This window comes from Lepisma saccharinum, chromosome 1, assembly GCF_977018435.1.
Source record: "Lepisma saccharinum chromosome 1, izLepSacc3.1, whole genome shotgun sequence".
Lineage (NCBI taxonomy): Eukaryota > Metazoa > Arthropoda > Insecta > Zygentoma > Lepismatidae > Lepisma > Lepisma saccharinum.
The window spans coordinates 62,835,004-62,860,479 of record NC_139229.1 but is presented as its reverse complement, the minus strand read 5'-3'; the positions used below and the strand labels follow the sequence as shown (position 1 = coordinate 62,860,479).

Here is a 25,476-nt window from a genome sequence, read left to right as displayed (position 1 = left end):
GTGAAGGATTGATATTTGTATAAATCTTGATATTTTGAAAGATTATACTTTGCAAGTTAATCTTTAATAGTTTGTTTAAACTATATAGAGACGTGTGCGTGTGCCAAGCAGACTTCTTCATGCGTAAAAGTGCTCCGTAAAAAATCGACAAAATATGTGGTAATTAGTGAGTGTTAGTGTAAGTGAGGGAGCATGCGGTAGTGTAGGGTGTGCCTTAGGTTGCAGGACACCCCCACAATCTGTTCCGGCAAGTACTTTCTCAAACACTGCCAAAATAGTAATCGTGTGCACTCTCCATATATTTCTTATGGAGAATACTGTTGCCCGCAGATGAACGCAAAAGACACCCCCTGCAGCTCACCCAAGGAGTAGTTTGCTTTGCTCACCCCCAAACGCTCACGTAAGAAGGACCAATCTTGATCTGAAATTAAACTAAAAGTGAATTCACCCTTAAGCAAAATAACTGTTGCAAAACAAACATCCCCATGCTATCCTTACGGAGCCACGTCAGTTAAGCCTAACGGATGTCAGTGGTATAAATAACAACCAGACACAGACAACCCGAACTCAGTTAGCTTGGTTAATAAACATAGTAGTTTTATGAGAAGCCTGATTGACATTCTGAGACCCCCAGAACCGAATTCAATACAGTAGTTCCAGTTTTATTTGACAAATACAACTGCCACGACACGGCGTAATTCTCGGCTAGAGGGGTCTGTGCATTGCCGGGGCACGACGTCATTCTCCCTCACTCAGCTGTTACAAAGGACATTCACATAGTGTGACGTCACTCGAGAGTATGAAGTCCATTCCAATACTATACAATACGCGTCAGTTCTCGTAGCACCGGGCAACCTGTGTTTGCGACCGTGCGATTCCAGTTAATGGCCGCTCTCCGTGCGACCGTGGGATTCCAGTTAACGGCCGCTCTCCATCAATTGGCTTCTTTAATCCAGATTTCATCAGTGCGCACAACTTGGACTAGTGTTGGTGTTCCTCATGGCTCCTACCGGTGGCGCCACACCCAAAAACAAAAATTCTACCCCCAAGCAAAACACTCACTTTGGTTTCGAACAAGGAGGCCCTGTCCGTCATTCCCCCCCATCTTCACCTCTGACAAAAAGGAAGCCAGATTCGCCCCTGCAACAGCCCCAGGACCACTGGAAAAAGTCATTCAACCCGTCACCTGCAAACCCCTTCAGCCCCTCAGCCACCCCTTCCTCCCAGACACCAGGCACCAACGTTCAGACATCAAACTCCAATGCGACTGGCGTATCCCCAATAGACGGTGTTCCCGTTTCTCAGACTATCAAGCTAGAGATGCACAGAAAACTGGTATTGGAAATTACTACCCTCGTCGCTAAAGATAAAAACATATCAGAAGAAAGAAAATCCATCCTCTTAGAACTGATGAGGAAATTAGAACAAGTACATGAAGAAACAGTGTCGGAGAACAAATCACTCAACGCCGAAAATAAAATCCTTCAAGATAGAAATCACCATGTCCAATCTGCAACCCCTAGAGAAGACGTATTATACTCCCAGGTTGTATCAACAAAAAAACCCGACAAACAACAACAAATACAGAAAGCCACATCTACCGTAAAGCACACTGTCTTTATGTCCGACAAAGATAGGAAAATGAGTGCTAAGAAGATACAGGAAATCTTGACCACCACAGTAAATCCAGTGAGGGAAAATATCAAAATCAAAAGCATAAGAACCACAAATCAAATGGTGATAGTGGAAACAGCTTCCAGAGAAGGAGCCGAGAAATTAATTAATAATAAAGATCTTCCTAAACACAACATCAAAGTAGAAAACCCTCGAAAAAAGGATCCACTTCTGATCATATATGACGTTCCGGCCAATAAAGACCCAGAGGAATTTTACACAGAATTTTACAGCCTTAATCTCCAAGAATCAATTCCAGTTTTTCTTGTATGTACGCATTGCTTGCATGATAGAATTATTTTCCTGTAGTTTACGGTTATTACAAGCATAAGAAAACAGTTTTTTTCTTTGTGACGTTTCTCCTTTCATCAGACATTTATTTTCATTTTGACTAAAGATACAGTTATAACAATGGTTAGTAATTTTTAAACAAAAAGAATCTGTTATATAATGGATGTTGTCAATGTTACATTGTTGTAATATAGCAACTTAACTGTGAAAAAAGCAGTCTATTTTATTTTTATTTTAGATTTTTTTTTTTTTTTTAAATTATGAATCCCAAATATCATCAGGTAATTCAAATTCATCATTGTTTTCACAAAGTCTCTTGATGTTTTCTGTTACATTAAATTTTAAAGATGGTGGCTTACTCCATTTGTGAAAAAGAAAACTCCACACTGGATCTATGTTACCATTTTCATTATTTAATTTATTCCAGTGTTCTTCTGCAATGAACGAGGCTGCAATTTTAATTTCAAAATTGTTTTTAAATCACCAAGAAGTTTGGAATGTACATTTAATGAATTCAAAATGAGAAACTCGCTACCAGATGTGGAAACCACAGGAATATATAATATAAGTTGTTCATGTTCAAAAGATTATGTGGGACAAACAGCAAGGAAAATGGCAATAAGATGGCACGAACATGATTTGGACATTATAAATCTAAACCCAAGAACAGGTTTGTCAACTCATATCATCGAAGAGAAGCATTTGATTAAAAAGAGAAGGGTTTTAAAAAGATTAACGGGAAACACAGAGTTGAATGTCTGGGAAGCCTCGTTCATTGCAGAAGAACACTGGAATAAATTAAATAATGAAAATGGTAACATAGATCCAGTGTGGAGTTTTCTTTTTCACAAATGGAGTAAGCCACCATCTTTAAAATTTAATGTAACAGAAAACATCAAGAGACTTTGTGAAAACAATGATGAATTTGAATTACCTGATGATATTTGGGATTCATAATTTAAAAAAAAAAAAAAAAAAATCTAACATAAAAATAAAATAGACTGCTTTTTTCACAGTTAAGTTGCTATATTACAACAATGTAACATTGACAACATCCATTATATAACAGATTCTTTTTGTTTAAAAATTACTAACCACTGTTATAACTGTATCTTTAGTCAAAATGAAAATAAATGTCTGATGAAAGGAGCGTGTGTTCTCCTGAAACGTCACAAAGAAAAAACTGTTTTCTTATGCTTGTAATAACCGTAAACTACAGGAAAATAATGAATCAATTCCATATGAAGAATACACAAATGATTTCAATTTGAGATTTAAAACAGGACCCCGTAACAGCAACACAGTACATCTAGTTGTACAAACCACAAGTAAAATTAGAAAAATCCTTCTTCGCACAGAAAACATATATTTACCGTTCCTATCTCTTTTCATCAAAGATTATATCGTGGTTGCACGTTGCCTGAAATGTGGAGATCTGGGCCACGTAGCAAAATACTGCAAAAACAAACCCTTGTGCACCCATTGTGGAAATGAGAATCATGAAGGCCAGCACTGTGATAAAAAAAAAACCGAAAACATGCGTTCCATGTAAAAACAGGAACAAAACATGCAATAGTAAAGACAACAAAGACTGCCCAACATACACCCTCATGTGGCAAAGACTAGTGGACAAGACAGACTATGGAGAACACCCCTAAAACAAAACTGAAAAGAAATCCACCAAGTAGAAGAAAAAGAAACGCTAAAAGAGCGGCAGCATACCGACTAAAAAAAGCAATCGATTTAGTAAACTCTTCCACGCTAAACCCAGAAGCTCCCCCCTTCATGTACCCATATAGCACATACTTCAATCCCCCAACCCTTCTCGACCTCTCTACTGAACCGTCCAACCTATCGGAGAATATAAAATTCACTACAAACACCCATTCCATCCTCAACGACCCTTTTCCAACACCTTCTGCCCCAATTGAGGTAATAAAACCCGCTCTGACACGAACACCTACATCTGACACATCATCTCACACCCCTCTCACATTCAAGAAAATTGAACTCACTGCAGAAGACACACTTGACTTATATGACACCGATCTCGATACTGACTCGGAACCTCCATCACCCTCGCCAGAACACTCATCCCATCCCTCGGATCCGTACCTAATATACAGAAACTTCGAACACAACTTGAAACTTTCACGCCTAGAAGAGAGAGATATTCTCATTACTGCACTGAGACTACTAGTCAGGAAGAAGCATAGCAAGGGCAAAACTATTACCTTCCCCATACCAGAAGCAGTGGACAGGATAACGTTAAAAACTTACAACCTTCCTACCGACACAGAGGAGTTGCTCCGGCTAACCGAGACAGCTTTCGGACGTCGCGGAGAGTCCCTGGTACTTGACGATGTTTACGCGGACTTTGTAAGGGCACACGGGAGAATGGAGTTCATAGCTACAAACGAATGGCCCCGATGCCACCAATTAGTACGGCACTCATAGATAACGACAAGATACGCGTTGCACAGATCAACACCAGAAGAAGCAAGCTTGCAACACTTGAAACAATCAATTACTGCAAAGAGCAATACATTGACATAATTCTCATGCAAGAACCATACACATCCAAAAACAAAATTCCCTACATACCACTCAACGTTCACACAATTCAGGACCGCAATCAAACCATGGCAGCAATAATTAACCTAAACAGAAATCTAACAATCACCAAAATAGCACAATTTTGTGACACACACATAAATTGCGCTCAAATATCTTCCGAGCATGGTTCTTGGATCCTAATAAATAGTTATTTTCAATTCAGCCATGACATAGACCCATATTTGGAAAAAATCGATCTGATCTGCAATGCGTACAAAAACTACAAGATCATAATCACAGCTGACACGAACTCCTCCTCTCCGTGGTGGTACAGCCAAGAAACCGACACCAAGGGGGGTAGCCATGGAGGAATTCATATCTGAGCACAACCTACAAGTCGAAAATCAGCCAGATAATCCCCCCACCTACAGGGGAAGGGCGGGCGCCTCAAGCAACATTGATCTAACACTCACGAATGCAAGGGCCTTTGGCGATGTCCAAAATTGGAAAGTTATAGATCTCGCCACAACAAGTGACCACAACTTAATACTATTCAACTTAATCTACAGGCAACATCAGCTTGAACAGACAAACCAGGAGAACATATTGAACTGGAGAAAAATCGATCATCAAAAATTCCTAGAAAAGCTCATTATCCCTGAACATTTGGACCAACAAAAATCACTCAACACGTTCGCAAAGGAACTCTCTGCAAACATCAGACAAGCAATTGAAAATTCATCACCCAGAAATAACCAAAGGAAAATGAAGAGGAAGCCATGGCCAAAGAAATTAACCAACCTTAAGAAACAAATGCAAAAAGCCAGGAAACTATATCAAAAATCCATCATCGCACAATACAGAAATGCCAACCTCCAGATTTAACGTGCCAAAAAAAAGCAATACGAAACCGAGCTACTAAATTATAAGACACAACAATGGAATATCTTCATCGAAAAACGTCTGGAAATAAATAAATGGGGCACCCCGTATAAAATCGCTACCGGCAAAATAAAAAAACCGCAAACCATTTCCACCTTAATTAATGACGAGAACAACACGAATATGACAAAGGACTTGGAAGAAACCATCAACTTCTTAATGAAGAATCTCATACCAGACGACAAACCTGAAAACGACAGCGATGAAAATAAGGATACAAGAAAAATCTATCACCAGCCATATCCAGAATCACCAATATTACCTTTCACTACCCAGGAAGTAGAAAACGAAATAAGCAGCATGAAAATGAAGAAGTCCCCAGGACCAGACTGAATTCCTGTGGAAATAATACAAGAAATCACCCCAGTACTTACGCCTTACATTACTCAACTATTTAATGAGTGCCTTGTTCAGAAGATATTCCCAGAAACCTGGAAGGAAGCAAACTTAATAATCATCAAGAAACATCCAAATAAAGATGAAACCAGGGTCAATTCATACAGACCAATATGCCTTCTCAACGTTTTGGGAAAACTCTTCGAGAAACTTATCCTAAAAAGACTCAAAGAATTTCGCCTGCTCAAACCCATATCAGGGATACAATTTGGGTTCACGAAAGGTAAATGCACTGACGATGCATTACGCCTGCTATCGTCTACAACACAAAACACTCCAAACAAGTACATGGTAGGAATCATGGTGGACATCGCCGGGGCATTTGACAACTTGTGGTGGCCGAGCCTTTTTCAAACACTTAAAAATATGAACTGCCCAGGTACACTCTTCCTACTTCTGAAAAGTTATTTCTCTAACAGAAAAGTTAGCATCAAATATCCGGATCTACAAATGAGTAAGATCACGTCAAAAGGTTGTCCTCAGGGTTCCATTCTGGGACCCGAGCTTTGGAATACTAACTTGGAGCCTGCGCTTATGAAACTACAAGACCATCCCGACATAGACCAGATCATAGCTTATGCGGATGACATTATCATGCTCACTTCCGGTAACTCAAGAAGGGAAATCGAAGATAAAGCATCTACTGCAATCAATATGCTATCCAATTGGTGTGATCATGCTAAACTCAAAATAGCTTCGGAAAAGACTCATTATATTATCCTTAAGGGGAAGTTACAAAGAAACCCTCAAATCAAACTCAGAGAAAGAAATTTAAAAAGAGTAAGAGAAGCTAAATACCTTGGTATTACTCTTCAAGAGAAGATGTTTTTTAACAGACACATAGCCCTGGCAACAACCCAGGCCGAAACAACTATAAACAGTCTAGCCACATTGAGTTCAGCAAACTACAACCTTCCACTATCACACATAAAAACATATCTCATTACCATATATAATTCTATTATTTCCTATGGCTCGCCGCTGTGGGCCATGGAAACCAGTAAACAGTACATTAAAAACAGATTGAGATCTTCACAACGCAAAGTGATACTTCGCCTAACGGGTGCATTCAGAACAACCTCAACCCTGGCTCTTCTCATGATTGCGGGCCTACAGCCTATTGAAATCGTTATTAAAACTAGAGCATCAAAGTATTACTTTAGAAATGGACAAGAGGACGAAATCTATAAACTAATTGGAATACGCCCTGCCACGGTACCAGAAATTTACAACCACTTGTTTAGCGTCTGGCAACAGGAATGGACACAAGCTACGCAAGGAAGGAGACTTCACAGCTTCCTTCCAAACATAAAAGAACGACTTTCGATGGACCATTTCTATCCCACGAGAGGTCTCATACATTTCCTAACGGGACACGGTCCCTACGGTCAACACCTAAATAAGCACAACCTCAGACAGACTGATAAATGCCTGAAATGTAAAACCGAGACGGACACACCGGAACATAAAGCCTTCTTTTGCCAGACATCAAACAAACAAATCGAAGATTTAAGACTAAAGCTACCAAACTTCAACACGTACCAGTTAATAAGAAATCCCGAGCACTTTACGTCACTAAACGACTTAACAAACCTGGTGTCGAAAGAGGAACATTCCCTCTTCAAATCCGGCATCACTCACCTCCCCATTCAACCCCTACCTCCGGAATGTAATATACCCCCCAGAAGATCACAAAGAATCCACCTTCGACAAACTCAACAACAGGACATCCCTCCTTAGGACTAAGATCACCAAGAGGATAATGAAGCAGAACCTCCCACAGGAACATCAAGAAGGAGACACTAATACAGAAGACAGTGATACGCCAAAACGAAAAAAGGTTACGCCTCCCAGGAGAAAGGCAAAGGATAACACTGCAAGGACTCGACCTAGGAACCAACCGAATTTAACCCAGATTCTTCTTTTTAGGTTCTTTCTTAAATTGTAATCTTACACCCCCTTCTTTATTCTCGTTACTAAACACACTGCAAACTTCTCTCACTGATTCTTGACAATTCTCTATATTTCCACTACCGAACGTACTAATGTACCCGATACTTCCCAGGAAATCCCTCCCTACTTCTTCCCTTCCTGATGATGTCCCGGGTACCAACCGTCGTACCGATGTTCATCCCAGTCCGACCAACTCTTGCTGGTCTCCCGCAAGTCTCCTTGCATCAGGTACCACTCGTTCTTTCATATCTCTTCCTACTATTAATACGTACATCTCAAAGCCAATAATACTCTCACTATCTCAAACATAACATACTAGAACATAGACCCTGCTTAACATTCATAGAATCGTGTTAATGTCCATTCCTCATCTCATCCATCAACACTAATGCACACGACACACAATAAAACTTATCCTAAGAAAACATTACCCACCCAATTACACACTTATGTAATTTCGTATCTGTGATCATAAATAATATTAATGTTAAACACTAACACTTATTTACTTCCTACTATTTCTAACCTTTATCTTAATCTTCTTACCTTGTAGAATGATGTGAAACCAACTTTGTTCAGGAAAACCGAACAAATTTGGTTCTTCACACTGGGACATTCTTGCCAATGTCACAGTGAATTATTGTAATTAAAAAAATAATGGAAATCAAGGATGAATCAAAGAAAAGCGGGGGAATCCGTAAAAAATTCACGGAACTGACGCCCTGGGTTAATTTTCAGGTACCAGGGCATAAGCACATACCTCCGAAAGTAGCTTGACTACTTTTATCCGTATACATAAAAATAATAATCGTTCTATGTAACCATATCTTGTATACTGTTTAGGAAATAAAATTCTTTGTATACTATATAGAGACATTTTGTTCATAACAGAATCTTGAAAATACTTTTATAATGGCATAATCTTTAAAAAAGATTTGGAACTTGTGAAAAGTGCAGGAAATTATTATCTGCTTGCATCTGCATTATCAAGCTAGTAGATGAATAATGCATTACCTCAAATGAATGTTTTGAGAAATAAGACAAAGTGGCTTGAACTAGTTGCTCTAATACTAGTTGTCTGGGACTTTTGAGGAATCTCATGAGGGATGGAAGATAAGTAAAATTGTGGCTATTGGTGAAGGATTGATATTTGTATAAATCTTGATATTTTGAAAGATTATACTTTGCAAGTTAATCTTTAATAGTTTGTTTAAACTATATAGAGACATTTTGTTCATAACAGAATCTTGAAAATGCTTTTATAATGGCATAATCTTTAAAAAAGATTTGGAACTTGTGAAAAGTGCCAAGTTTAAAAATTGGAAGCAGGAAATTATTATCTGCTTGCATCTGCATTATCAAGCTAGTAGATGAATAATGCATTACCTCAAATGAATGTTTTGAGAAATAAGACAAAGAGTGAGAGAAATATCTTCTACATTTTGGATGTGAATTAACCATATGTGGAGTTTTAAGAATTGAAGAATGGAAGCCATCTTGTAAACCTGGTTGAAGAAATTGACATATTGAGTATACTCAGATGTAGAACTGATGCATGCCAAAATATTAAGAAAAAGACTTACTCTACCTCACAAGGAGATAATAAAGAAATATTTTCTTCATATAAATAACATTTATATGTTATAAATGTTCTTGTAACAAATGCATAATTGATGCTCTTGTAACTTTTGTTATTTCTAGTTTTTTATCAATATAATAATTATAAAAATATTTATTATTGTTTGAACATAAACACTATTCATCAGCATATGTAAGCTGGTATTCCTTTTCAACATATATCCGTAGCTACCTACTGAGCTGTAACATTGATTTGAATTTTTGACAGGTATATACATAAAATGATGTGCCAATCAAGACTTCATATTTAACCGAGGACATTATCAAAGTGATTGATTAGTGAGATAGATTAGACTGAATTGAATTGTCTTCTCGATATTTAGTCACACTTTCTTCTCTTTTCATCACATTTATCGTCATACATTGAACTCAGAACTACAAAGCAATGATAGATTTGCCACAGTCAATTAAATGAAACAAAATGATTGACTGTTGCATCGTAAGATGGGGGCCCGGTTTATGTATACAGACAAGATAGACTGGCATCGTAAGTTTCTACTTTGCTTGATATCTCGGTTCTGGAAAAGGCACAAACAATGGCTTCCCTCTTACAATTATCGCTGACCAGTTGGCATAACACCACTTGAAAGCATTCATAAGATTCCTGTCGGGTAATAAAATGATCGCTTCAGACATGCACATGTCCAGATCTTATTTTTAAAACCCAGTGAGCAGGATCCTATTGCAAGCAAGATGTGCCGTGATTAGGTTTCCCAGGGGTGGAAAATTGTTAGTAATGTCAGTTCTTTATCTTGATCTTTCAGACTTGCAGATGTTCAGGTCATTTTTAAAACCATTGAGCAGGATCTTATTGCAAGCAAGGTGTGCACTGACCAAGAGGTTTTCCAGGGGTAGAAAATGGTCAGCAATGTCAGTAAAAGATTGATCTGTAAAGTATTTTTTTTTTTTTCATGACTGCAATTTGTGATTTTTGTTACTTCATTTTGGAGGATACATGACGACTTTCCAGTAAGATAACGAATTTTTGTTTAGTTCATTTAAATTTTTCCTAACCTAGTAATAACTATTATTTTGTGTGTAGTTATGAAAACTTTTCTTGAGCGTTGACCCTCCATAATTGCTGAAAAAATTATAAATTCTGCTTTGAACACTATTTTTCTTCTGTCTATGTTTTTTTCACCACTGTATTACCAAGTCACCATTTGTTTACATTTCATTAACTTTTCAGTACAATATTGAAAACATTGTCTCATCTTCATAAAAATTCCTGCTTATTCTTCTATAAGAAAGATTTGCCATAACTGGCTATGGCGATGTTGGATGCCAGACAATCATTTTTTGTTAATAGTCTCCTGTTTCACTTTTAAAATGCTAATGTATCATTAGGCTAAATTAGTCAGTATTTGGTCAATTATTATGGTATTTTGCACAGTTACATCAATAATTTGGATCCTTTGAGTTTCCCAGTGATTCCATTTGAAAGCATTGACCGTTTAATTTCAAATCGCTTCTAGAGATCGTTGTCTGCCATTTTGCTATCCTCTATGTGTACATGGCCTGAAATATGTGCCAACACGTTTTCCTTCGAGAACTTGTGTACTTTAAATTAGGGATGAGCCGATACCACTTTGAACCGATACCGATGCTCTTAACAGATTCCCACTGATCCCGATGCTTGAAAATTGCAACAATTGAAAAGTTGTTCAACAACATGTTAGTAGAGGCATGCATATTTCGTTTTTGACGAAAACACGAAATGTGAAATAACACATTGTAATGTTAATTTTTCATGTTTTTGAAAGGTGTGAGGTGCATTTTCCTACCCTGTTTTGTCACAAAATAATGCGAAATAGACTCTTAAACATGAAATTTAGAGTTTATTTACTGATACGACACACGAAAAATTAGTTAATTCTGCTGTAAATATTTGATAAGCAAAGATGTACCCCTTTATACAGGAATAAATTTAATATACTGGTAGCAACATAAATGTGCTATTAGAAGGGATATGTTTATTTTGTGAAGTAAGTGCAGGTTTTAAATCAAATTTGGGATTATATTCACATTTTTAAAACCAAAATGTCATTTTATATACCGCTATAACGGCAAAATTTTAATTTATTTACCACTTTTAAAACCGAAATCGACTAGATTTTTGTACCGAAATGTTGCTTTTTTATTTACCAAAAATATGTGCCTCTACATATCAGTTAATATTACTGGGTGATTTTTCCAATCCAATTATAACCACTAATTTGCCAGAATATTAAAATGCCTGTTACAGAATCACAAAAGTTTTTTTTTTCTTCAGATAATAAAAAAGGTAAAGTGCTCCCCTGTGCTTAGCACCACGCCAATGGCTTATAGGGGGTGTGGGGGGTAACGCCCAAATAATATTGGTGCAGAATCAATGGAAACTTCGAATTTTGCATAACCTCCAGAATAATTAGACTCCACACAACTCCACCAGAAAAGTATTGGCTGTTATTGTAAATAAAATCCAATCAATATTTTTGGATACCGATACCAGTTGTGTTGGCTCAGCCTTACTTTCAGTTTATCTGTTTCCTTAATAAATTAGGTTATTTTGGACAAATTTGTGTTGTAAAGGAGGGAACGAAAGCAGTTGGTTGAAAGTATTGTAGCACAAATATATATGGTGTGGTAAATACATAATGTTACTGCAAAGATTTTTTATAGTAAGATATATAAATTTCTTCTATTTTCCAGAATTGAAGAAGTGTCAGTCACATCATAACAAGCTTAAAGTTCCACAACAAGAAGAAATTGCATCTTATCACAGAATAAGGGAGCAATTGAGTCATCTTGGCAAACAGTTCCGTAGCTACTTGACGAAGCCAGTGCACGTCGTGCCATTTCTTCAGCCAGGCAGAATGGTTAAAGTAAGAGTTTATATCCATATACATATATATTCATGTGTGTGTTAATTAGCAAATATGTAACAAGTTTTTCTACCATTTTGTGTATAAACATAAAGCTAATATGCTAGGGTAGATAGCAGTTGTTCAGTGTAACACACTGCAAAACCAGAAATCTCCTCTTCAAATCCTGGGTAAGTATTCTATCAGTTCATCATTCATCCTCATCATGGCAATTAACTCAGCATAAAATAACCAGAAAAGATAGGTAGGTATGTGTAAGTTCCGAATTTTTAGTGTTAACACTAAATTGACCTTCAACTTCCATTGCGTACGTAAAGTTTCATATTGTCACATATTTCCATCACAAAAATATCAAACTTTACCAACACTAGTACTCTAATTACGTTTACTGCACCTAACCATGAATTAGGCTTTCATGTGTATTTATCTTAAATGAAAGAAAAAGTAATTTCAAGAAAAGTATTTCTCATTTCCCTCTTTGTATTAATGAATAATGTTTAAGAGACAGTGTTCACATCTTTTTTGGTATAAATTATAAGTTGCATTGCATAAAAGTGGAGCTAAATACTGCAGCTCCAAATAGACTACAGTAAAACCTCGTTATTGCGGACCCCGATAAGCCATACTTAGCTTAATCCGGACAGGCAAAAGACAAAAAGATAGAAAAAAAAGCAGAATGCAAGGCTTTAAATGGCTAGAAGTCAACAATCACATTCGTCATATTGCACCGTAACGGCCAGGCAGGGGCCAGGGGGGCTGAGCCCCCCCCCCTGGAATTGCTGTCAGCCCCCCTGGCACTGCCTTCAGCCCACTTGATATTAGGCAAAACTATTTTGTGTAATTTGTTTGCAGTGAAGAGTGAAAATGTAGACAGCAGATATTATTTTGCTCACAACTTTCATGAAGGATAAATTCACAGAACATGAACAACAGCTAATACATTTGTTCATCTTATTTATAAGAAGAAGTATAAGTAGCGGCAAGTATTTAGAAGGTTCTTTCACAGGGCAGCTTCTTTATCTGTACGTTCGCTGTCCCTATTGTGACCTCCCGTTTAGACAGAAGTCTGTGACTTTGATGTCATCATGCAAATTCCCTCCGCATCTGCGTCAAAGGTCAACAGCTCCCATGTTTTGGAAACGAAAGGGAGTTTCATTGATTCCGTCGGGGAATGTATTGTAGGCAATATTATTGAATATTGTGCATTTTTTCTTGTGTGATATAAATATCTGTATCATCAAAAGTAGTATGGGGTCAACACTTAAAAAAATTTAAAAAACATGTTTTAAAAGATATAGAAAAAAAATGTAGTATTTGTATGATATTTCTAAAATTCATATAACTTAATGACCCCCATACATATAATTTACCTTCATTTAATACTGTTAAACTTTTGAAAATTGGACTTGTTTTACAGAGCTCCCCCTGATAAGTCGTGAGCCCCCCCTGGAGATCAATTCTAGCTACGGGCCTGGTAACTGCTAAGAATACGTACATCCAACATCCATGGGAGAACAGTATTGCTTCACATTTACTATACTGTATAGTATATTTAGGCCTATGCCTTTTAAATACACCATAATAAATGTGTTTTGTTGCTATAAATGTAGTTTTAATGCACTTGCTTCAGTTCTTTTAGGTTATTTCAGTTAATCCAGACTTTTGTTAAACCAGTCAACTTACCCCCCCCCCCATTAGTCCGAATTAACGAGGTTTTACTGTATTTAATTTAAGGCATCCTGCCCCCCTTCGTAATTTGTAACATGCAATGAGGTATGTAATTAACTTTGTTATACAGATCCGCAATGCCATATCTATAGCCCAGATGTGTTTTGGTTTTGTAAATTATAATTTCAGAATAATATTGTATGTAGTACAATATTCTGGTAAACTAGCACTCAAGTAATGCCTGAGGAAGATTCTGCAAGGTGAGAAATGGCCACTCAGGATGCATTGTGGTAGTGTCGCCTTATGCCGAAGGTATCCCAGGTTCAATCCATGGTGGAGTCATAGTAGTTCAGATCCTACTTAAAACTGTAGGACCAGTTCCAAGTAGCCTATCTGAGCATAAAGTGGGCTTAAACTTTGTAAGCAGAGTGATAGGTAGTAGAGTTCTTATAGTTATTTGAAATAGGCAATTTTTTTTCTTCCAAATTCACACTTTGCAGTGTTTGACACAATTCAGGCAATTGTGGTGTGTACAATGGATCCTCAAATATACACTTAAAGTGTCAGAAAGAATTCTCAGGGTTCACATCAAGGTGAATCGATTTAAATCAAGTAATTTTTTTGAAAAAAGTCATTGATTTAAATCACTTTAAATAAATAATTTATAGAATAATGTACATAAGGTTTTTGCTCACATTAGAAACACATTTCTTGAAAGTACATTAATCTTGTAATCATTTAATGGTGTTTATTAGGCTCTAAGAAAGAAAAGGAAAGAAAACAAAATATATGTACTGATAGAGGCACATATTTTTGGTAAATAAAAAAGCAAAATTTCGGTACAAAAAAAGTCAATTTCAGGTTCAAAAGTGATAAATAAAATGAAATTTTGCTGTTATAGCGGTGAAAAAGTACCATATAAAATGACATTTTGGTTTTAAAAAATGTGAATATAATCCCAAATTTGATTTAAAAACTGCACTATTACACAAAATAAACATATCCCTCTAATAGCACATTAAATCATTACCAGAATATTAAGTTTATTCCTGTATAAAGGAGTCCATAAAGGAGTCCATTTTTGCTTCTCAAATATTTACAGAAGAATTAATCAATTTTCCATGAATTGCATAACTCACAGGATACTTCAGACTTCAGAAAGTGTCGCATCGGTATATAAACGGTAAATTCCGTTTTTAAGAGTCTTATTTCGCATTTTGCAGTTCATTTAGCATCATTTCGTGACAACAGGGTAGGAAAGTGCACCTGTCACCTTTCAGAAACATGAAAAATTAACATTACAATGTGTTATTTCACATTTCGTGTTTTTGCCAGAAACGAAATATGCATGACTCTACATGATGTGAAGCTCATACAAGAGGAAATGTAAACTGTAAACACGCTTACATTTCTCTTGATCTAATATGCAATAATCTTTATGGCAAAAATAGCAAACATTATCTGAAGAATAATATAGAAAATACTAATCATGGTAAAGGTAAAAAAAAGGTAAAGTGCTCCCCTGTGCATAGCACCACGCCATGAAGGCGTATAGGGGGTGTGGGGGTAACGCCCCACACTTTCTTGATCCGGTCGTGAGTGGGGGTGATGTGATCAGCATCACGCCCCTGACTGCCTTTACCCCCCAGGGTTTCCCCCAGGTACCCATGTTATTCGACGCTGGGTGGGCGCCGGGGCCGCTTCCATCGTTAGAAAAGTTCTCGGATTTGAACCGGCCGGGGATCGAACCCGGGACCTTTAGCATGGTAGTCAGACACGTTACCGACTGAGCCACCGCGGCCACTATATAAATAAATATTTAATCATCTTAAACCATAAATAGTGTCATTATCATTAAACTCTATATAAATATCGCAGCTGATATTTTGCAAACCTATCACAAAAAAATTAACAAAATTAAGCTACAAAGACTGCTATGGCGATTTTCGGATAGCTGAGATATAGGACCTGAAGAAGGGAACAGTGGTTCCCGAAACGTTGTCTGTGTCTGTCATTTTACGTAAGTAATAAATAATTTTGTATTTTTAATTTTTAGAAATACGAAAGAATATATCCAAAATAATATTTTATGTTACAATTATATAGTACATCCAGAATGTTTTATTTTCACTGAAAGAAAAGTTACTGAAAATTTATTATGGTTTTATTAACACTCTCAACAAACATTTCCGTAGTAGGTACATTTACATGTAAATTTTATTTCCTTTAATCAAACTGTTCAAATATTTTGCGGGCCGTATACTAGAAAAAGCCTTTCTATAAAAAACATATATCTTTATGTATGGTGCCCAAAACCATACAAGCAATTTTAATTATTGTAGATTAGGCACACACAGGAGATGTACTACATAGAAATTTTCAGTGAAAAATCCAGGCTCGACCAAGACTCGAACCTGGGTCTCTGGCATACCATGCCATTAATCTAACCACTGAGCTACCAACCCATCCTGGCCTCGCCTGATTTTTCGCTATTGCTGTTTTACCTGCTCAGTGGTTAGACCAGAGACCTGGGTTCGAATCCTGGTCGAGCCTGCATTTTTCGCTGAAAATTTATACGTATTATTTAAAAAATCATGAAAAATGATTTTTTAAATAAAAATCATGATTTTTATCCACCCTGGTTTACACTGACGTGGTGGAAAAAGTCCTGGAAATCCACTTGAGATGAAAAGGGTATGGAAAGGTCATCAAATTTTGTAAAAAAAAACTTTTTTCCCGGGAGTCTAATTATCCTGGAAATTATGCAGAATGTAAAAGTACTGCATCCAGATGTAATTCTTGAATATTTTGAAACATCAGTATCTGTGATAATCAATAGAGAGCATTGGCTCAACCCTGCTTAGTCCCCCCCCCTTTATTTTCAACAGCATTGAATAAGCTTGATTCATTTGATTAACAGCAAAGATGAAGGCACAACTGTTATTCATTAGTAAGGTATATCTGGGAAGTCATTTTAGAAGTACCTGGAAAACAGAAAAAAAGATGTTGCAAAATTAGTGGGAACCCTGATTCTAATTTCTTTGCATGATAATGTTACTTGGAGGTTTAGTGTATCACGTAATGAGCCCAGAAAAAAGTTGTTTAACCCATATGTGATTCAGTTGAAGTATAAAAAAAAGGGTTACCCCCACACCCCCTATACGCCTTCATGGCGTGGTGCTAAGCACAGGGGAACACTTTACTTTTTACTTTTTATAAAACATGCCAGGTAACTGGTGTTGTTTTCACGGTTATTAACTGATAATATGCTTCTTTTTTTAGGTGAAGAATGAAAGTGACGATTTTGATTGGGGAATTGTCATTAATTTTAAAAAGCATCAATCCAAAGACAATCCTGTAAGCAGTGAATCTACGTATGTGGTAGACATTTTGCTTCATGTGGAGAAAGGTAGTGCAGCTCAGAAGCCTATCCCAAAGCCGAAGCCTTGTCCCAAAGGTGAAAAGGGAGAAATGGAAGTGATTCCTGTTTTGCTTCCCCTGATTGATCAGATAAGCTCTGTCCGAATTTATTATCCGACTGACCTCCGGCCTCCAGATAATCGGATGTCTGTTCGGAAAACAATAGAGGTGAGTGCACATTAGCATAGTGTTTCGCTTCCTTGTAGAATATATAATGTAACAAAGTGGGCACACATTTCGAACTTGAGTCGAGCTGATATTGAATATCAGTCCAAGCTGGGGCACATGAAGGGGGAATTTACCTTTCTCTAAGGAAATTTATGCAAAATTTTGGGTGAAATGATACCAGGAAATTTATGAAAATGAAAATGGCAGGGAAATTTGAAGATACCAAGCACACGCATTACATTAAAGTTCTTAAAAAAAATCTCTAGTCATGTAAATTATTATTTATCCCCCAAAGGAACAAAATAAATAATAATTTTAATTTGGCATGGACACAATCAATAGATTCCAATAACTTTAAAAATTAATGACAATAACACAATGTAAACGTAATTTTAACTTCTTTTCATGAAAGTTTTTGTATCGTCTCAATTTGTTTTTTCATTCATTCAGTCACTCTTAATATTGTACTCGTTAATGATTGAGATTCACCTGATGAGGAATGGAAGGTTGGTGCCATCTTTATGGAAGCTGCAAAAGGTACTACACCACTTGTAGACAGACTTCTGTAGGTACCAACATTGGCGAATGTCTGACCCTGCATCATTTCCTTCATATTGTCGAAATGGGCGTAATCAGAAAGGGCTAAGTCTGGTGAAAATGGAATTACCTCTGTTACTGTCATCGTTCCCTAAGTGGCCTTGCATTGTTGTGCAAAAAGATGCACATTCTTCGTCCACTTTCCTTTGCTGCTGAATTATGAAGCACAGGTGGGTGAGAAGTTCACAATACATTTTGCTCTTTACCCTTGCACCTTGAGGAAGCAAGTCGAGAAGCACAATGTCTTCTATGTCCCGTAACACTGGTGCTGATTGTTTTTCACACACCAATGCTGGCTGGGTTTTTATGGGACAGACACTGTTGGAATGATGCCATTTCATGGACTGTTGTTTCTACTCAGGCCTGCTTCTTTTGCAGGGTGAGTTCACTGGACACACAACTTCCTCATTTGCTAATCCTCCCCAATGATGGAGTGGGTTGTCACCTGACCCAACCCTGTTTCCCACTTTAACTGTTTAAGAGTCATATGTGTATTGTTCATTGTGACAATTTTCTGGATCGTGACTGTGGTGTGGGTATCCAAGACTGACAACTTTTGCAGCACTCTCCTTCCCATCTCTGAAGACCTTCAACCATTAAGAAAAAGTGCCATGGCTTTAACTACACGCTGCGTTTAAATGACTGTGAATTTTGCCTGTTGGTACCCCCCTCCTTCCATAGAAACCATGTTGTTTTGCACTGCAACGTGGGAGCATTTGACTTGCATGTTCACTTGTTCTCGCCATGCACTACATACGCTACCTAGAGCAACTTGTCGTCACATGCTTATGTGTGATGCAAAGATTATGAGCTCCTTGCATGTTACTCTTCAAGGTCCCTATACCATGTGACAACAAACACTTACACAATGCACCCGGTGGAGGTACACACTGGTTTGGATCCCACTTTAAACTGTACGTCCAGTCTTGATTAGCCTTATTGGGCATAAAGTGGACTTAAAACACCAAATCAAACAACCAACCAACTTACACAATGCTGTGTAAAAATAACTCAGTCTCAATCAATTTTGAGTGACCCAAGTATTTCTGTGAATTGATTTTTTCCATGGGTTAACGAAGAATAATGACTTTAATTTTTGTGATTGCAGGTGAAAAACATGAAAAATGAACATTACAGCATCTTGTTTCACATGTCAAAGGTGTTTCCAACAAGAACTAAATGTGCATGTCTCTACATATTATTAAAAAAGATTGGCATGTTGTAAGGTTTTTATTGTATAATTCACCATGTTCAGTTGTCTTCTTCAGGGATGAATTTTTAAACCTGGAGACATCAGCATTAAAAATATAAAGAAAGGTATCAAGAAGTTTATAGTACTACATGCAAAGGATGAAGGTTTCCCTACGAAGTATGGCCTGTGAGCTTGGCAAAATGTAGTTTAACAACCTTATGATGTGACAAGATTTCTATTTTAATAAAACTGTTAAGTATAAATACGGAGAAACTAGTACTCAATTTTTATCTGCAAAGCTGTTTTTTTCTTTTTCGATTAATTTTAGTGGCCACTGCCACCATCCTTGTTGGAACTTGCTGTACTGTTGCTTGGCGTGTGTCTTTTGTTTGTAGTTCTAGGTGCGCTGTTGTTAACTGTGCATTTGGGTCTGTGTCGTCTGCTATTTCCGGGCGATAACTGTTGTAGTAGGGGAATCCAAGAGTGGTGCACTTCCCCGCTATCGATGTTTAGCTCGTGCGGGAAGTGCATTATGGCATGTGTTTCCTTGATTTTGGTGTGTACGAGCATGTGGGCAATGCACGCCAAACACCAGTACAGCAAGTTCCAACAAGGATGGTGGCTTGCCACTGAAATTAATCGAAAAAGAAAAAACAGCTTCGCCGATAAAAGTGAGTACTAGTTTCTTCATATTTATATACTACCGCGTCTCTCTTTTCCCAATTATGAAAAACTGATAAGGATTAACTGCATTTAACTGTGTTTATATTTCTTGTACAGGAAGTGAAAAGGAGATTTCCCAAAGGCATACCTTTGCTTGACCCAGTTTCTGACATGAAAATAAAAGATAGTGCATTCCAGGATGTCGTGAAAAGGATAAAGGCTTTTGAAGAGAGGCTGTTCGCTCATCCTTTGCACGGAAGCAAGGATCTGGAAAAGTTGAACGAAGCTTACACCAAGAAACAAGCGGTAAGGTTCACCGACCGTTGGAGATGGGAAAACGACAGTGGGAATGCCCCCTCTTGTTTGTTGTTCCAGAGTAAAAGGGTTTTGTTTAACTAACTTCTTTCTTTTATCTATTTTTTTTTTCATTACAAAATTGGTACTACTTTCTGGGCATGCCTCATAGTTAACCATCATATGTATAGAAACCTAGTTAGGAAACGTGTCTTTTCCATTTTAGGAAAATTAAAAGCTTTTTATTGTCTCAATACACTGCAAACAGTAATTAAACTGTATTGATGTCTTCTCCCTGTGTAAAGTGGTCCTGATGTTCACCTAGCCTCAAATACAGGGGGAGTAAAGGCAGCTGGAGAATGGTGCCGATCAGCCCTTCCCCCCAAATGACATGGTGCAATGTGCATGGGGAACTTTGACTTACTTTCTTGTTGTTATTGTTGTTTACATAGATGTATTTATCAAGTATGACATTTATAACGTGAGTGAAGATGCCATAGAAATTATTTTGTATTAATTTGGAAAAATAAGGGAAATTAAATGTTATTTATGAGGCTAATTGAAAACACATTTTACTTGTTTCTCCCAAGTGTTTTTTTGTTTGTTTTTTGGAAGTATTCTGTATATAAAAAAAAGTAGGGGTGGAAGGATATGAAATTTTGATCAATACTGATATAAAATTTGCCGTTACCGATATTTTACCAATTGGATATAAAATTCCAAATGGTTCACTGACCTTCTTAATAAATAAGTTATCACATATATTATGTGTTAAATATATGAACCTAAGCTTTTGCAATGCAAAAGAAGATTCATATTTAGACATTTACTTTAAAAAAAAAAGTGGAGATTATAATTTTATATCCACAAAAATTATAACAAAATAGTAGAATATTGCACTAAATTAAAAGATGTTTATAGATATATAAATTCGATAAAATTATCGATAATTTTACCAATAAGCTGATGTGTGTATAAGTACCAATAGAGTACCGATTAATCTGTCCCATCATGTATAAAAAAGTTGTTTTCTTTCAGGATTGTTGAATAAGCTTGATTTATTTTATTAGTTTGCACAGTTGACAGCTTAACACTTTATTTATTATTAAATCACTAGAGAGTGGTCTGAAATGTTAGAAGTATGTTGTAAAATCTGGGAAAGTCTTGAAATTTGGTTTGACACCTTGAGCGGGAGCCATGATATGCCATTTGTCTTAATGGAGAGAACTGGATTACTTTATTAGTATTAAATTAACGTTTTTCCACATAGACTCAGAAGGAATTGGACACTTTGAAGCAGGACTTGAAGAAAGCAAAATCTTTGCTTCAAATGGATGAGCTGAAGTGCAGGAAAAGAGTGTTGAGGCGGTTAGGGTACTGCACTGCCTCAGATGTTATTGAGTTGAAGGGAAGAGTTGCTTGCGAACTGAACAGGTAAGCGTGCATTTTTCTTTTATGTGAGACTTTTTCATATATGAATCATTATTTGGAATGCAGAGCAAAAAGAGAGATGCGCTCAGTGAAATAGCATAATTTCTTCCTTGGCTGGCAATGCACCTGTGCTTGATCTTGAAAATTATCTTCAGGGAGAAATTCTTTGATTGTATGCACATATGGCTGAGTTGATGCTGATGTGTTGATATTTGCTGATGCCGCCCACCTATACTTTCCATAGTCTGTGGAAGTCCGCCACACTTTCACAGTCTTAATTATTGCGCTGTGATGAGGCAGAAAATTTACTGATTCCAATGAACTCACCAATAATTTTTCGAATCGGTACTGATTCCAAAATTTGACCAATTCTGCTACATAAGCTTATTCAATAGAATTGGGATGTTATTTTCAGCATAACAAAAATATTTTTACCATAAAAATTTGTATTTGCATGTTGGTAATGCACACAGTGGAACCATGATTTTCCATTTTTCTGGTGAATAAGCCGAAGAAACTTAAAATACAAGAAATCCTAAAATCAGGGAAAATATTGTAACATTTTGCTATGTTTGCACCATCAAGATTGGATGCATAATATGTATGTCCTGTCCTAGGTACAGTCAAGCCGGGTTTTACGTTTCTCAGGGGCCTGTAAATGAAAAAACGTAAAATGCAGGAAATGATGGTGCAGTGGTAGAGTCGTCATCTTGTAATCAAGGGGTACCAGGTTCGATACCCGATGGAAGAACATAGTGGTTTGGATCCCAGTTTCAACTGTAGGTCCAATCCCAATTAGCCTTTCTGTGCATAAAGTGGACTAAAAACAACAGTTCAGTCAATTCAGTTAACACTAGTACAGAAGCTGTTATTTGCATATTTGAGAAACACATGAATTCATATTCTTAATACTGAAAGTTTAAAGCTGGGAGATTCAACTTCAGAAGAACAAATTTTTTAAAGCACTTTTGTTTCTTTTGTCACATTTTAATACTCTTTCACTAAATACTCATGCAGCAGATATGCCCTAGTGTTTTATGGCCACTTTTTGCAGGTTTGGGTACTCATTCTCCAGTTTCCAGCAGAGCAACATATCCTCATCAAAGTAATTTTTCAGATTTTATAGTAGGTGGATCTTATGAGATAACAAGTAAGTTATCTCATGAATGAGAATCAGCAATGATTTTGACACAAAAACTCCGCAAAGATGATACCACACCAGTGGCTGGTACACTCTTGTTTGCACAACTTTAAAGCGTGACTAGGCAGAGCAGAAAGTATAAGTAGGAATTTATTACTGATGCTGGCCATACTTTTGTGGAGTTTGGCTATTTCTTGGATTCTAACAATAACTGCAAAAGTAAAGTTTCACTTATGTTAGTGAACTGTGATGAAGATAAACACCATTTTGAAGATGACACGTCTTTTCTGTCAAGTTGATTTCACCTTACTTCATGAAGTCCAAAAGAATCAATAACCAGAAGCATTGTCACTGACTCACAAAAGATTCACTGTTTATAATCATCATATATGAAAACATTGTACACGCATTAAGAACCAGAAGAAAATGTTCAAGTGCACGAGGCACAAGTCTAGAAACAAGAAAGGAATATGCTGACACACAAGGCACAACTGGTTGAAGGAAAACATTCTGTTATGGCTGAATGCTAAGTTTGTGCATAAACATACTGGGCAAGTTAAAAGAACTCAAGATCAAAGTGTGAGGGTGAGGGAAATTCAGATTGCCGTTGAACTTCCCACTTGTAAATTAACCCATAAGGAATCAAGGTTGCCATCATCCCTAATTCAACTACCGATCTCTATCCTTTTCAATATGTCTTCCAGGCATTAAGAACTAGGCAACCCTGAATGAGCTTAGCTACTTTTCTTCAACTGATGTGATGTTTAACCTTTAGAGGACAAATGGTATACCTGTCTTACCACCTCCCATGCGACAACAATTACAACGTTGTTTCTTCCAAAGTACACATGGTATTTCAGTTTTGTCTTTACTTGTTCATTTGTATACGTATGAAGGTTGACATTGGTGTCACTTTGTTTATTGGATTCAAGCAAACCCCCTCAGTTTATGAAACAACAAGTTTACTTATTTATTTTAGAGATGAGACAATATGAAATTTTGGCAGATACCGATAAATAGAGCCACATATTTGTGGTGTTAAATATTTCGGTACAAAAACTGGTCATATTTCAGGATCGAAAGTGGTATATAAAATGGCATTTCGGTGTTAAAATGTTGAACAAAAATCTAAATTTGAATTAAAAATTAACTTCCTACACAAAATTAACATTCCACTTGTAAAATCACATTTATATAGTTACCAGAGTATTAAGTTTATTGCTGTGTAAATGATATTTAAAGCAGAATTAATCAATTTCCATGATTTTGCATAACTCTTGGGTAATTTAAACTTCAGAAAGTGTCGCGTCGGTAAATAAACTCTACATTTCATGTTTAAGAGTCTAGGAAAATGCCCTCTCACCTTTCGAAAACATGAAAAATGAACATTACAATGTGTTACTTTACATTTTATATTTTTGTCAAAAACTAAATATGCCCCTACGGATAAAGTCCAAATATAAAATGTACTGATACCGATCCGATAGAGAATTCCAAATGGCCCATTCACCTCTTTAACAAATGTATGTTGCCAGATGGACCAAGTTTATGCAATGCAAAAGAAGCTGCATGAGCATTTACATTCTAAAAAATAGAGAATGAAGATTGTACATTTATATCCATAAAAATTATAACAAAATGGCAGAATACTCCACTATTTATAAGATGTTTATATTAGATACATTGGATCGGAAAAATTATCAGAATTTTACCAATAAACCAATACACTGGTATGCCTATATCGGCCGATACTGATAGACTACTGATTAATCAGTCCCATCACTAATTTATTTATTTATTCAATATCGGTGTTTCAGATTTGTACATGAAACCTTTGTCAAGTCAAATGATACAAATGAAGAGAATTTTTTCTTCTAAAGCTGGAACTATGCCATATTTATAAATGATTTTCCTTTGCAATTTTTTTCTAGTGCGGATGAACTCCTGATGACAGAAATGATTTTCAATGGTGTTTTTAATGATTTGAGTGTGCCTCAGTGTATGGCCCTTTTGAGTTGCTTCGTCTGTGATGAAAAATCTTCAACAAACGTCAACATTGAAGAACTCTCAGGACCTCTCCGTCAGATGCAGGTAGGTGTAACAGAATATGTGATAATTTAAATAGAGGAAGGTTAAATCTTGTGCTTTCTTTTAAAAAAATGTATTTCATCTCAGTTTTCATTAGTAGGATAGAAGAGCATCTGAAGTATTAAAAGTAATGAAATTTAAAAATCTGTGCAGATAACATATTGCTTTAATTAATGATTTAGCACTGTAAACATATATCAATGTGTGTTCCATACCGGTTTCTTTGTAGAACCTGTTGATTTAAAATTTTTCCTGCCATTATCATCTGCACGTTCATGGATCTTGAACATGATTCTGTTACCTGTATTCAGTATGCCAGTTAACCTGCAGACAATGAGGACAGCATAAGTTTGAAATTAATAGGTTCTTGAAAGAAAGGAACATGGGATAGGTGTATTTCCATATTGGTATTTTAATATAATTTTATACTGTGTTGTATATTAAATCACAACAGTCTCCACCTTTCTACACAAAATTTTTGTACCTTACCTTTTAGCACA

General features: G+C 36.6%; 1 protein-coding gene across 2 annotated transcripts in view; it reads left to right on the top strand.

Moving 5' to 3' along the window:
* Positions 1-25,476, top strand: part of Mtr4 (exosome RNA helicase Mtr4) — a 70,949-nt gene that overhangs the window by 38,622 nt on the left and 6,851 nt on the right. For both annotated transcript variants that reach the window (XM_083132009.1, XM_083132010.1), the window contains 5 exons: positions 12,142-12,314; positions 17,265-17,570; positions 20,140-20,328; positions 21,587-21,750; positions 24,820-24,979. In XM_083132009.1, coding sequence (XP_082988135.1) covers positions 12,142-12,314; positions 17,265-17,570; positions 20,140-20,328; positions 21,587-21,750; positions 24,820-24,979 — 992 coding nt within the window. The remainder of the gene's footprint in view (positions 1-12,141; positions 12,315-17,264; positions 17,571-20,139; positions 20,329-21,586; positions 21,751-24,819; positions 24,980-25,476) is intronic.